The 15,759-nt window shown below is 39.9% G+C and overlaps 1 protein-coding gene and 1 long non-coding RNA gene across 2 annotated transcripts in view; both read left to right on the top strand.

Annotated features, from left to right (window-relative positions):
• The first annotated feature begins 3,821 nt into the window (after positions 1-3,821).
• On the top strand, positions 3,822-8,518 carry LOC134201061 (uncharacterized). The gene is made up of 3 exons (XR_009976222.1): positions 3,822-5,089; positions 7,579-7,660; positions 7,895-8,518. It is a non-coding gene; the product is annotated as an uncharacterized LOC134201061 (long non-coding RNA).
• Positions 8,519-8,644: 126 nt separating this feature from the next.
• LOC101745759 (uncharacterized) overlaps positions 8,645-15,759 on the top strand; it is a 116,568-nt gene continuing 109,453 nt past the window's right edge. The window contains exon 1 of the mRNA XM_062675154.1: positions 8,645-9,648. Coding sequence (XP_062531138.1) covers positions 9,483-9,648 — 166 coding nt within the window. The 5' untranslated portion in view covers positions 8,645-9,482. The remainder of the gene's footprint in view (positions 9,649-15,759) is intronic.

The raw sequence follows: 15,759 nt of genomic DNA, 5'->3' as shown, positions 1-15,759 counted from the left end.
ATAAGACGTCCGGTGCATTCGTTTCGAACGATGCACCGGTGTTCGAATCCCAGGCGGGTATCAATTTTTCTAATGAAATACGTACTCAACAAATGTTCACAATTGACTTTCACGGTGAAGGAATGACATCGTGCAATAAAAATCAAATCCGCAAAACTATAATTTGCGTAATTACTGGTGGTAGGACCTCTTGTCAGTCCGCGCGGGTATGTACCATCAACCTGCTTATTTCTGCCGTGAAGCAGTAATGCGTTTCGGTTTGAAGGGTGGGGTAGCCGTTGTAACTATACTTGAGACCTTAGAACTTATATCTCAAGGTAGGTGGCGCGTTTACGTTGTAGATGTCTATGGGCTCCAGAAGCCACTAAAAAAAAATAATTAAGTCTGATCTAAGGGGATCGGTACTAAATAATCAATACAGCCGCTTCTATTGTGAGACATTGGTTGCAATGATCATATTGCCAATGACACGTGCAGGCATAAAAAAAGTTTATTAATAATTATTAAACATAAATCAACTTGAATATCGAGTACAATTTGCGCATTCTTTATTTATTGCGCAAACCAATCGACGAGTTCATTATGAGCCTGGTTGTCAGTGGTTGTCAAAGTATACACCACAATATTGATTGAGGCTGAAGTCTTAATCCTATACTGTAATAGCTGTGTTTTGCGGCAGAAACAGGCAGAATTACGGTACCCACCGTGCGGGCTTAGGCACCCTACCACTATTAAAAGCCGGTCGGCTATTTATTGACTTACGCATGTAAAATACTATACATGATACAGATTTTTAAGAAGAAAAAGGACAGCGAATTACACAAAGTAAAAAGAGAATATCTGCAATGCGGTCGAAGTTAATTAAATATGCATTATTATAGATAGTTCAAAAACGATTGGTCAGATCTTGATGAAATTGAAATGAGACAGATCAGAAGCACCAACTTTAAAATACAAACAGGAGTAATCAAAATCGATTCATTTAGAAAATGGTTCTGAGGGAACGCACATCAAAAACAGTTTTGAAGTCGAACCTTTTTGGGAGACTGTTAAAAACTATTACAAATTTAAGACCGAAGCCCAGATATGTTGTTTCTTTTAGGATCAATTGTGAAGCTGTATTTTTATCGTTTGTGTTTTGGGAGAACGCTGTCTTATCTTCTACAGTACATCTTTTAGTCGCCTTTTACAACACCTATAGAAATATATTGATTGGGTTGGCGCTATGTTGATATTTAACTCACATACGTCTTCGTCTACCGCTGTCTTGAGACTGCGATGTGATGTTTCTAGAGATGAACGGCGTGTACATTGTGATGCCTAAAACCTTAATTATATCTTAGATTAACCCATAGACACAGCCCACTGAGTTTCTCGCCGGATCTTCTCAATGGATCCCGTTTCCGATCCGGTGGTAGATGCTGCGAAACACTGCTCTTGTTGGGGCTAGTGTTTGTAACGTCCACAGACTAGAGACCACCAGCCCCGTGAGCTCACCTACTCGCTCGATGAATTTTGCATGACCCCTCGAGGTCACTAGAATAGGAAGGAAAAAAAAGATATACCCTCAGACATAGCAGCAAACAAATCTGTTCAGGACACGAATGTTTGCTCAATTTGAGAATCTAATCCGGCGCTAACAGTCAGGGGCGCTAACACCATCGAATCAGTCAGTAAATTAATATTGGAATCCGTTATTATACGGCACCCGTAAATTGAACTGTATTTATTTATATAAGCATTCGCCGCCGCAGTATATACGCGATAGCTACTCTGTACAAAGTGGTTATTTTGTATTCAACCGAGAACGAGGAACCCTGAATATTTTTGTGTATGAACGCAAATTTGTATGTATGAGGGTTCCGCTTTGAAGACTTATATATTCTTATTTTAAATATTAACATAGTAAATTTCATTAAAAGCGGCCGTTTTTCTTATTTTATTTGACTTACACTTCGAAAATTAAAACGCTCAGTGCAGCCATGTTAGGGCCAAGATAGTAGATATTCCTATGCGACCAGAAGATCTTCCCTAATAGTAGTCTACCCGGGTACCAATCAGAGGCTACTTCGCCATTCTAACTCTGTACTGCCCCATTATTTTCCTACTTAAAATCCGATTTCGTATCTTGAGCCGTGGTCTCCTTAGACCATATAATATGGGCGACAACCGACCCGCGTGCTGGATCCAGCCCGCTGTAAGATATGATCCGGCACGCGAGACATTTTGAAAAAACCCAATTAAAAAATATTACATCGTGATCGGAGGCGTTCGCATCGGAGTCGGGGTAATCAGTCTGAGGTACCTCGGCCTCGAACTGGATGGTCGATGGATCTCCCGCGCTCATTTCGAGAAATTGGGCCCTCGGCGACGGCCGGCTCTTTGTGTCGGCTTCTTCCAAAAGTCGGGGGTCCCGATGCGGTCTATGGCACTCTACCCGTTTGGTGCCACGCCCTGACCCGTGAGAACGTCGCCGCGCTGCGGAGGTCGACATAGGGGAGGATCTCTCCTTACAGCGCGTCGCGCGCCGCGCTACGATGCTCGGCAGCAATGCTTCCTGGAAAGCGATGCTCAACTTCTGCGAGTCCACCATATTGCAGAAGGAGGTGGCGGAACGAGAGAGGGAGAGCTCTTCCCTTTCCGCACCAATCCGTCGCCATCGAGCCGGGGGTCGGAGGAGAGATTACACTCGCTCATCCCGGCCCCTGTAGGTGGCGGCTTCCCCCCAGTGAAGGTCACGGAGCGACCTAAGGGGGTAGAGGTGGTGCGGCGCGCTACCAGCACTTTAGCGCACCGCCAAGGAGTATCAATAATAGAGCAACTGGTTGGCGGTAAATCGCATCCCGACTCGGCAGGCTGATTCTGGCCCAGCGGGGTATTCCGGGACACCAGCGGCACCTATTACAACGCGAAGCCTACTACAACGCAAGAACTACTACAACGCGAGGCCCACTACAACGTGGGGCCCACTACAACGTGAGACCTACTACAACGCGAGGCCCACTACAACGCGAGAGCTACTACAACGCGAGGCCCAATACAACGCGAGACCTAATACAACGCGTGGCCTACTACAACGCGGGACCTACTACAATGCGAGACCTACTACAACGCGGGACCTACTACAACGCGAGACCTAATACAGTATAGTAACAACGTTGTAACGGCTATGGTTTCAGTAGACTATTTTTCCTAGCACGAACGCTGTGGGTACTCTATGATTTTTTTTTTTTATTTTTTTTTTATTGCTTAGATGGGTGGACGAGCTCACAGCCCACCTGGTGTTAAGTGGTTACTGGAGCCCATAGACATCCACAACGTAAATGCGCCACCCACCTTGAGATACAAGTTCTAAGGTGTCAAGTATAGTTACATATATACATACATATAGTTATATATGATAAATATTATAGCGTTTGACTGAAGTCAAGATGAATCTAAGGCATAGCTGAGTCTTTTGTTGTTTTTATAGCTTAGATGGGTGTGTAATTTCACGGCTACAGGCCGTTAAGTGGCTACAGGAACCCATAGACATCTAAAACGTAAATGCCACCTTGAGATATGAGTTGTAAAGTCATTTTTAAAAGTACAACGACGGCAAAATAGTTAATCATGGATATAAGAAGAGGAAAGATTAGATTCTTTGTTTGTTACTGTTAGATCCAGATTAGTATAAAAGAAAATTCAATAAGATTAATAATCAGTTACCTAGGGCTGAGACGTGTCGTTGGCATAGTCTGTTATACCAACGACATGTTGGTCTGTCCGTAGTTCGAAAGAGTGAGACGCCAATCATCAAAGGATTTGATGTTTGGCGTCTCACTCTTTCGAACTAGTTAGCGTACTCTGCTTGATCATTGAGGTTTCATCATCATCATTCTTTGAGGTTTGCCACCTCACGGGCGACACATCAAAAGATTTATTGCTGCTCAAGCTATATAGTTTATTCCATATTATTCGTTAATTTTGCCTATATAAGCCAGAACGTTGGTCCCACTTCGATAAAGCCGCAAGACACGAGAACCCTCTCATCGTGGCCGCCGATAACTACATTCCCGATCCTGCGGAAAGAATGGAAAGCAGTCGACGTCGCCCCAAACACGTCATTTCGGATCCTCCCGATCCACTAACGGTGCTTTTAGGTACCTCAAGCACCGGTCACCGTTCTCGTCGAAACCGTCGCTTGCGACGAAGGGCTCGACGAGAAAATTAACCCTCAGACACAGCTGACTGAGTTTCTCGCCGGATCTTCTCAGTGGGTCGCGTTTTCGATCCGGTGTTCGTGTTAGCAACGTCGTCAGGTTTGAGCCCCGTGAGCTCACCTACTAGTTAAGGTTACGCTGGAATAGCCTCTCAAGGTTAACAGCTTAGGTAGGGAAAAAAAAAGAACGTTGGTTCAGTTCTATTTGAGCTAACGAGGTGATAACTTGGACAAGCGATATCCTAGCGAACTGATCGAGACGTCAACTTGTTGTGACTTTGTCTGCATCTTGAGTGGTTACTAACTATAGTTTGTTATCTATATATTAATACGTGAAGCAAAAACTTTGTACCACTTTTTACGAAAATTGCGCGGACGGAGGAGTATGAAATTTCTCACACTTATAGAGAATATAGAGAAGGAGTGCACAATGCTAATATTTTTTAAAAAGAATGCATAAAAGATACTTTAAATCAATAAAGAAAACATTACATTACCATGTATTTGACACAACACGTACATAAAAATATACTCTTTGCTTACTGTCAATTGGGAAACTTTTGTTATTGTTTAAAGTCTGTGGTCGAATTGAAAATAGATTAATATTGTTTGTCTTTAATAATAAGTATCTGTAGTACAGTTTTAGCGAATACTGTGATTATATTATCGAAATATAATAGTGTTTGACAATAGAAGCATAATAATGTTGAAACTTATAATTTCAATTAATTATAGTCGAATCTCGACTACTGCGGGGCCACTAGTTAATTTTATTGAACGAAAAGTAAACAAAAATAATGTCTGGTGGAAGGAAACGAAAAGTAGATACAGAGGGTCGCCAGTTTCAAGAAAGATGGACTGAAGAATTATTTTTTATCTTGCACAACGGTAGGCCTATTTGTTTGCTGTGTAATGAATCCATTTCATTAATGAAAGAATTCAACATAAAGAGGCATTACTCAACTAAGCATGCTACGCTGCACTCACTGACAGGACAATAATAATTAAGAACGGACAAAATCCAGAAGCTTACCGCAAATTTGGAAAAACAGCAACAAATGTTTCATAAATAAAGAACACAACTTGATAATAATATTGTGAAAGCTAGTTTTATAGTTAGCTCAAAATTGGCAAAGGCATTAAAAGCATTTGCCGAAGGAGAATTTATCAATGTGTGTATGTTAGAAGTTTGCAGTACGTTGTCTGAAAAAAAAAATATTTATAAAAATAGTTTGTTAACGTCTTGACAAACTAATTTTTCATTTTTAATTAATTTTCATTCATATTTAATTCAAATTAATTTTCAATTAGTTCCTGCAAACAACAGTTCGTCAAACTTCAATATAGAAATGATAGCTAAAGATATAAAAACAACATTGACTGACCGTATGGCTGGTTTTGAATTATTTTCCATAGCATTAGACGAGAGCAGTGATTTGTCTGACACAGCTCAAATGGCTATATTTATTCGAGGTGTTGTTAAGGAGTTCACTGTTACTGAGGAATTGCTTGCTTTACAGCCGCTAAAAGGGACCACTACAGGAGAGGATATTTTTATTGAAGTTAAAAAGGTATTTGCAAGTTTTGGCTTGCCATGGTCAAAATTAATTGGAGTATGCACTAATAGGCACCTTCTATGGTCGGCTTACTTTTACGACTATATTTAGAGTTATTATATAGAGTGCGTTATTAATTAAAATTCTTAAAGACTTTTTTAATTATCATTTATTAATAAAAAAGTATTATATTGAATAAATTATTTGTCTTTGCCGATTTATTTATGGATATAACTGAAACAGAATCTAACAGTAATTAATGTAAGCTTCGTTCGTACCTAAGTTAATTTTTATCGACAAGGTTCACCGCGCTAACTGTGCTTCAGAAAGTTCTCGAGGAAATGGACCAGAGTCATCCTGAATGCGTTTCTGTTGAAACCACGTTGTTCTGGATCGATTTCTGGGGAATACGAGCAAAGAACGAGAGTATGGCTCTGCGAATAAGCTAAAATATTCAGTGCACGCATTCATTTGTTCGGACCGGATCGTGAGGCTGGTTAATTGATAAAGAATATAGAGGGTTGCGTCGATTCTCGGTCAATTACTGGGATTTTTACGTAGCTTCACAATTACATGAAGATAGAAGAAATGGGAATGTTTTTGGGAGTTTTTTTTTAAAACAGACATCTTTTCGTCATTCAAAAGATCAGTAATGATAGTGGTTCAGTCGGGTCGCCTCTCGTTTCTAATGTTCCACAAATTTAGGTGTTTGACATTTCAACTCGAAATTTGAATAGCGCACTAGCTGCCATATAATAAAAATGTATAGTTTGCGTTATCTATATCTACCTATATAATCTATATAAATATATACTTAATATTATAAAGAGGAAAGATTTGTTTGTTTGTTTGTTTCGAATAGGCTCCGAAACTACTGGACCGATTTGAAAAATTCTTTTTCCATTAGAAGCCGACATTGTCCCTGATGAACATAGGCTACTTTTTTTTATTTTTTTTTATTTTTTTTTTTTGGTTTCATGTGTGTTTTAATGTTTCCGAAGTGAAGCGAAGGCGGGTCGCTAGTATAAATATAAAAATGAATTGCTGTTCGTTAGTCTCGCTAAAACTCGAGAACGGCTGGACCGATTTGGCTAATTTTGGTCTTGAATTATTGTTGGAAGTCCAGAGAATGTTTAAAAGGTAGATAAATATGAAAATGCTCAGAATTAAATAAAAATAACAATTTTGTTTTTCCCTTGATGTGTCCCCCGTCGGACGGATTCTTTTTGTTTGTTTCAAGTTTATTTTATACACAAGCTTAGGTTTTTTATTTATCGATTGAGGCATTACGAAGTCTGCCGGATCAGCTAGTATATATACATATTTATTTATTTATTTTATTGCTTAGATAGGTGGACGAGCTCACTACCCAACTGGTGTTAAGTGGTTACCGGAGTCCATAGACATGTACAACGTAATTGCCACCACCCACCTTGAGACCTCAGTATAGTTACAGCGGCTGCCCCACCTCTCAAACCGAATCGCATTATTGCTTCACGACAGAAATAGGCGGGGATAGAGAATTAGCAGTGCTTCGAGGTGTGGCTTATTGTTTTTATAATAAACTAAATGTACCCGTCCGCTTCGCTGGGCATTTAAAATTAACATTATTATTTCTCACCGCCACAAAGATTCTCATCATTAACGCCCCCGCAACTGGTGTAGGGAGTCCAACGCTCATATAAATATTAGCCTATCCATTAAGTACATGTATTTTCTACATGCATACCAAGTCAATCGGATGCATGGTTCAGTAGTTATAACGGAAAAACCACTGTAGATTTATATATTAGTATAGATTAGTTTTTTTTTTGTTTACAGCGATCGCGTCTTCTGGCCTGACGGACTGCACAGCTGAAACTTCCATCTCATGACTCAAGGTTGACGTCGACCATTGAAGTAGGTAGGTAGGTATGACGTCGACCATATGGTAGACAGCGGCTTGGCTCTGCCCCTGGCATTGCTGAAGTCCATGGGTGACGGTAACCACTCACCATCAGGTGGGCCGTACGCTCGTCTGTCTACAAGGGCAATAAAAAAAAAGTTGTTATGTTTAGTGGTTCCGGTAGCCGCTGATCATTTAGTGGTTCATAAGTTCGTCTGTCCATTAAATAAAATAGGTGATGTCATCATTTAGGTGATGTCGTATGGACAATTATATCATGGAGAGTCTTCAGGACCGCATTGCTGTGCAGAAATCTGGTGGACTGTACCTATCGACCCTGATGCGGAGACTGCAAGCTTTGCGCGCGCATACCACGCTGATGCTGTAGATCTCCACGTTTTTAACGTAATAAGAATGTCACTGATGTTTTTTTTTCGAAAAATACGCTTTTTTATTGGTATCATTGTTAGAATGAGCATCATATTGAAATAGTAATTTGTTTTAGTTTCATAATTATAACACAGTAATAAATTACAGGTTTTATTGGTGGTAGGACCTCTTGTGAGTCCGCACGGGTAGGTATCACCACCCCGCCTATTTCTGCCGTGAATCAGCTGTTTCGGTTTGAAGGGTGCCGTTGTAACTATACTGAGACCTTAGAACTTATATCTCAAGGTGGGCGGCGCGTTTACATTGTAGATCTCTATGGGCTCCAGTAACCACTTAACACCAGGTGAACTGTGAGCTCGTCCACCCATCTAAGCAATAAAAAAATCAAATATCTAAACGGTTTCCATAATCGAAAACGCGCTCTTTTTAATACGCTTTTATTATATATGTATTGTCCGTTTGTAACGGAATCTTTGAACATGATTTTGACTCCCTTCAAAACGTCGCATTAACTCGAAATTTGGTATACTTATTAAGGAGCCATGACAATTCAATATTAAAAAAAAAAAAAAAAAAAATTTAAATAATTGAAATTCAACTAAAAAATTAAAAATAAATAATAGTTTAAAATAACTAACAAAATACGCTTTGATAGAAAATCCAACACGTGAAGCAAAAACTGTGTACCCCTTTTTACACAAATTGCGCTAACGGAGGAGTATGAAATTTTCCACTCTTATAGAGAATATAGAATAGAAGTGCAGAATGCTAATATTTCAAAAAAATTATGGATTAAGATACATTAAATCAATAAAGAATACATTACACACACTACCATGTATTTGACACACAGACACGCATATTATATACTCTTTGTTTATTGTCAAACTTTTGTTATTGCTTAAAGTCTGTAGTCAGATTGAGAATAGGTCAATATTGTTTATTTTTAATATTACGAGTATTTGTCTATAGTGTAGTCTTGGCGAAATCTATAACAATAAAACCATATTAATGTTGAAACTTATAATTTCAATTAATTATTGTCGAATTTCGACTACTGTGGGACTACTAGTTTTGATAATATCCTGAAAAGCAGCTCACGATTTTTACAATAAAATATTTTTTTCTTACACTATTTTTAATTCAAATTTGTTAAAATTTATTTTCTATTTTTTGAGTTGGATTTTCTATAAAAGAGTATTTAGTTAGTTTTTTTAAACTATTATTTATTTATTTTTCTTTAAAATACACGAAAACAAATCGCATGTTTACATAATTACGGTCCTGAATTTCCTTGTCAACTTCATTAATGCATTCGTGAACTTATCAATGATCATTACGAATTCATATTATTAATGAGACTAATTTAAAGTTAAATCGCGAATGGCTGGCTTTATCGATAAGCGAAACACGCGAAAGCTACGGTAGGCGGGAAGCCGGCAGACGCCGTATGGCCGACCGCGGCAAACATCGCGTCGCGCCCGTCCCGGCGCCGGCCCGTAAGCAGTACGCGTACGTGCCGTGCCCGAGGTCCGAGGAGGTCGGCACGGAGTTCGCGCTCCAACTCCTCAAGAACTACCACGATGAACCAGAGACGCCAAGGAAAATCGTACATGGTAAGTTTGGTTGTTTTTTTTCTTTTTTCTTGTTGCCCTTGTTGGCGGACCAGCATACCACCTGTAGGTGAGTGATTACCGTCGCCTATGGACTTCAGCGATGCCAGGGCCAAGCCGCTGCCTACCTACATAGTAGTATAAGAATTATAGCGGGAAAAACTTTTGAATGAAAGTTTGTTTTTTCCTTCCTATTCGCCGGTAGCCTAAAGGGATGCTCACACTGGTAGGCGGGCTCACGGGCTCAATCTGACAGAATTTGCACTAGCCCTAGTAAGAGCAATGCTTGAGAAGATCCGACGAGAAATTCAGTGGGCTAAAGAGAACTATGATAACCTCCAGCTAATTTTGCGGTTTTATTTTACAATTCCAGTAGTTCTAAATAAGATTAGTTGTCAATAACTTAGTTTGCATTTTTTTAAAGTTATTCATAAATTGCGTTAACTGAAAATAATTAGAAATTTAACTAATCGATTCAGAGAATTGAATCTCTTAACTTTAAACTTCACAGATCACTAGCATAATCCAATTCAAGTTGTTCAACTTTAAATAACATTCGATAACCTAATGAAAATTAATATCCAAACGATATATTTGCTCATTGAAGTATTCCAGTAAGATTTTTCTTAATTCATTTTCATGTTTTGAATTTGAACGAGGTCGCAATGAAAACATATTAAAAATAAACGTCGTGTTATGAGAAACTGTCGCAAGGGTATTACGCTGTGTCAGAATTTATGCGCGGGTCTTGATCTTAACCGCTTTTAATGTGCATCGGATATCTAAAAGATAAAGTTTGTCGCATAAAAATACCATTAACATCGGTATCCTTGAAATATGGAGGAAAAATGGTTTTTCCATGAAATATCCGTCGCTTACGTCACATAAATTAAATAAGTCAACAAAAAAAATCGCCAAAACGATTCGTATCGCCCATTTAGAGTGAGTTGTCTTGGACAAGCGCAGAGTCAAGCTATTGCCTACCTAAAGAAATATCTCAAGCCGTGTCTGAAGAAGAACATCAGGAACACCGAGGAGAGAATTCATTCCAGAGCCCTGGTGGCGGATCATACGATAGTAAAAAGAAAATGACGCGATCAACTCAAATAGTTCCTTAGAGCACTTTCCAACCAAAATCCACTCTGGATTCAAAGAGTCTAATACCACTGAACGCTCCCGATTATCGACAGTACGGCTCTATATGGGGTCCAATGGAACAAGCAATTCAGAGACCCGTACAGATCAGAGTAAAGATTCACGGGGTGTAGGAGCTATGGCTTGTAAAGCGGTAAAGTAGTGATTCGCGCTTAATGACCCCCATTATTTATTTTTTATTGTTTAGACACGTGAAAGAGCTCATGGTCTGGTTTTAAGTGATTATCAACAACGCAAATTGCGCCACCCGCATTGAGACATGAGTTCTAAGTCTCCGTTTCTATAGTGAATTTAATCTTTGAAACTGAAACGCATTACTGTTTCGCCGTAAAACGGGCTCTGCCCACTGAATTCGTTCACAATCTACCACCAGTGCTAGCGTACAATGAACACTCAGGCATATCGTATTGAGCTTGGTTTGTCTTACCTTAATTCCCGGGACATCGAGATCCGTGGGAATCATCGTTGACGACACGTTTTTAAACAGTTTGAGATACAGTGGTACTTACTCTTTTTTTTTATTGCTTAGATGGGTGGACTAGCTCACAGCCCACCTGGTGTTAAGTGGTTACTGGAGCCCATGGACATCTACAACGTAAATGCGCCACCCACCTTGAGATATAAGTTCTAAGGTCTCAAGTATAGTTACAACGGCTGCCCCACTCTTTAAACCGAAACGCATTATTGCTTCACGGCAGAAACAAGCAGGGCGGCGGTACCTACCCGCGCGGACTCACAAGAGGTCCTACCACCAGTATACTATATAGTTAGGTATCTTAATCCCTCTAAATTTCATAAATCTATTTCCTATGGGTTTAGGCTGTGCGTTGTCTGTTGGTCTTCGCGGAGATGAGACTTTTACTCTTTTAGTTACTGGTGGTAGGACATCTTGTGAGTCCGCACGGATAGGTACCATCACTCTGCCTATTTCTGCAGGGTGGAGCAGCCTTTGTATCTATAATGAGGACTTAGAGCAGTTATCTCAAGATGGGTGGCGGCATTTACGTTGTAGATGTCTATGGGTTCCGGTAACCATTTAACACCAGGTGGGTCGTGAGCTCGTCCACCGATGTAATCAATAAAAAAAATTAAAAAAACTTGATGACCAGACACCTCGTTCACCAAAATACTGCGCTGCCTATAAATATATCGAACAGCATACGGAACAGTGTAACCGCCTATAGTATAATCTTAGTGGGGCGTGCATCGTGCCAATAATCGTGGTCTATTTATTGTGAATGCATTATTACATTTGACATTATTGGCGAACATCGCAAATAAGAGTGCGTTAAATTGAAATTGTGAAAAAATATTTAAACGGTATGTTTGTTATTATTTACATTAACCGATATGATTTTATTGAATTAAAAACTAGGTAATTTTTAATTTAAATTTGCCTTGCGATGTCCCTTGTGATCCTTTTTGGGTCAAGATTTGGACTGTTTTTGGTCAGGAGGAAATCGCCGGACTTTCGCCCTTTTCTGGGGATACTGGGCGGGGTATGTCAGAGTCGAACTGACTAAAACCTCCTGTCGCTCAACAACCAACGTCCAAACCTCGCATGAGACAGAACTCACGACAAGGCAAAGGGGGGAAAGTGAAGCGTTTAGTGCGGAGCATATCTCTCCCATTCCCCCTCGGGACGCCGGACTGGCGGTCGTCGGCACCACGACCACCAGCCCTCTCGGTCGGCAGACTGTCCGAAGCCCGCCTAGATGGCGCCGGTTAGAGTGGGTTACCCTACGGAATACCCCGCTGGGCCAGAACCAGCGTGGGTCGAGGATAGCCGGCCTTCCATCACCCGGATGCTCTTGCGTAAAACGCGTGCAGAGCAGCTTGCACGTCGTCTTCTTAGGCCCCCCTCGCCGGTCCCCAGACCGACATGTGAGGGGGACCCGAAACAACCATGCCCAGTGAGCACCTGCGTGAGCCGGAAAGTGAGGCGTCCTCTGTCACGATTCACCCAATCCACAAGGACCGGGCGAATCGCCTCGACGGTCCTACGAATATTATTATACCTACCACAATTTGAATTTCGCAAAAAGAAAAAAAAAAAAACATGGCGGCCTGTTTTGAACGGTATAAAACTAATTGCAGTACCGTAATTAGCTCGTTTCAAAATAAAAAATCATACATACTTTTTTTAAAGCTTTCCTTTTGAAAACGAGTCACGAAAAAGTTTCATCCGTCTGAACACTTTGTTAAGTGTCTTTCGTATGAAGCCCTGTGGAGTTCCGCATTGCGCTTACAAGCTCACATATCTGACTCGCCTTGCTTTTGTTATGGCCGTAACATCCCCGTTGAATGTTTAATCATCGTCGAGCCCTAAATACAGGTCCTTCAGATATTAGATTCGAAGCGAACGATTGTGGCTCTTGTCCGCACGAGCTTAGAGGTCGTTGTTGTCCGCAGTCGTGTTGTGAAGCGAGTTTTTGAAGCCAACAAAGAGAAGACTTTAGCATTTAGTTAGACTATAATTAATGACGGCGATTTAGACGAAGACGATTTCAGTAGAGCTGTCTATGTTATAATTAGTGAGAGCATTTATACGGAACATCATCTATACTAATATATAAATCAGCAGTAATTTTTACGGATGTTCCGTTATAACTACTGAACCATGCATCCGATTGACTTGAAACTTGGTATCCATGTAGAAAATACATGTACTTAATGGATAGGCTAATATTTATATGAGTGTTGGATTCCCTAATAATAATGACAATGTTAATTTAATATAAATGCCCAGCGACACGGGCGAGTACCTACGGCTAGTAGGTACCTAATATAAATCGTGTTGTAAAATCGAATTTATAATTTGCGTGACTACTTGTAGTTGGCGGTAATATAGTGAATCCCTTGAAGTTAGTCCTCATTGTTCCTGTTGTCGATTTACACGATTAAAAAAAGGAGGCGAAGACATACTTTTTTATTTTGAATAGACTTAAAAAAATATGAAGGTTTTCAATTAAGCTGTTTTTATGGGTGTTAACCTTAGCATTACGGGTGAAAAAAAAAAGAGGATTTTTCTAGTTGAACTGATTTTGATGATTATTTTACTGATACTACTACTTGAAAAACCATGCAACCGCTATTTTTTGTACTGAAAACATATTTTTCAAAACAAGAATTTATTGTACCATATCCATTGTTCGTTTATTATATGCAGATATTTTTTCTGTATTATATTTAATCTATTCGTTTATTACAACGTAAGAAAACACGAATTCTATGACGAAACCAAATAAATAAACTTATACGTTTCAATTTGAACGGAAACGTCATTACATTTGCACGATATTGGGTTCTCGTGAGGAAAAACAAACGGTAACTTTGTCCAATTGAAAGAAGCACGAGGCCGCTTTGGGAACGATATTAACGCCATCTATCATACAAAACAAACATTATGAGGAGACTTTGGCAACGATATTAACGCCATCTATCATAAAAAATAAACATCACAAACTAATAAAAATGTTGACGTATGTTTTTTTATTTTATTTTATTTTATTGCATTGATGGGTAGACGAGCTCACGGCCCACCTGATGTTAAGTGGTTACCGGAGCCCATAGACATCTACAACGCAAATGCCGCCACCCACCTTGAGATATGAGTTATAAGGTCTCAGTATAGCTACAATGGCTGCCCCACCCTTCAAACCGAAACGCATTACTGCTTCACGGCAGAAATAGGCAGGATGGTGGTACCTACCCGTGCGGACTCACAAGAGGTCCTACCAGTAAAAAATAGCGGTGACAGTAAAATAGCGAAATATAAATTTGCTCATCTTAATTTTATTGGTATTAAAAGAACTTATGAGGCTTGGGGTGAGTGCTCAGTGGTAGGCAACGGTTTGGCTTTGCCGCTAACATTGCTGATGTCCCTGAGCGGCGGTAAGAATTCACCATCAAGGGCCAAACGATCGCCTGCCAGCATACTTCAAAAATTATTAAAATTAAAGTCAGTTTTTGCGTCTGCTTAAACTAGGTACCAAAAAGTTTTGAAGTTTAACAAAAACAAAAACAAAAAAAACACAAAGATTTTTGCAAAACAAGTACTACGACAAGACAAATTAGAATATAACTTCAATCTTATCCACATTTTAGTTAGCGACAAAGTTCCAGGCCCCAGGCGACCGTTTGAAAAATGATTTGACGTAATACAAATCCCGCTAAGTCTTATGGATTCGAGGCTTTGCTACGTACTTGGGAATCTATCTTTATTTAACGCAAACCACGATCGTTTTAACATGCTCTCAACTTTTCTTCTTTTGTTGGACAGGCAAGTATCATCTGGTCGTGGGAGTCGGTAGAATAATCGTAATATGAATGTCACGATTCATCATAAGACTTCGAACTCAACTCTGTGTGGGCCGTAAAATAACTGCTTCATGACAGAAAAGGATGGATGTATCTTTGTATTTGTGGACGCGTGGGAGGAACCCCAGGAGAGAAGTATGAAGATTGGTTTACTTTGTTTATCTATTGCTTTCTCTTGTTCAAATGTGTATTAATGACGCGTTTAGCATCTGTGAAATCGCACTCGTTTGGGAATGCTCGGGTTCTTTAAAGTTGTATATTAAGATCTCCGTGAATCTCAGAGAATCAGTGAATATTACTGGTGGTAGGACCTCTTGTGAGGCCGCGCGGGTGGGTACCACCACCCTGCCTATTTCTGCCGTGAACCAGTAATGCGTTTCGGTTTGAAGGGTGGGACAGCCGTTGTAACTAAACTTGAGACCTTAGAACATATATCTCAAGGTAGGTGGCGCATTTACGTTGTGGATGTCTATGGGCTCCAGTAACCACTTAACACCAGGTGTGCTGCGAGCTCGTCCATCCACCTAAGCAATAAATAAATAAAAAGAATCTTCACCATTTCACTGGGACATTATGTTATCTAATCTCGTCAGTTTCATTTAATTTTATCCTACAATGAATTTCAGATAAATCAAATTC

The sequence above is a fragment of the Bombyx mori genome, chromosome 23 (assembly GCF_030269925.1).
Source record: "Bombyx mori chromosome 23, ASM3026992v2".
NCBI classification, from domain to species: Eukaryota; Metazoa; Arthropoda; class Insecta; order Lepidoptera; family Bombycidae; genus Bombyx; species Bombyx mori.
This window is presented reverse-complemented; position numbering and strand designations above follow the sequence as displayed.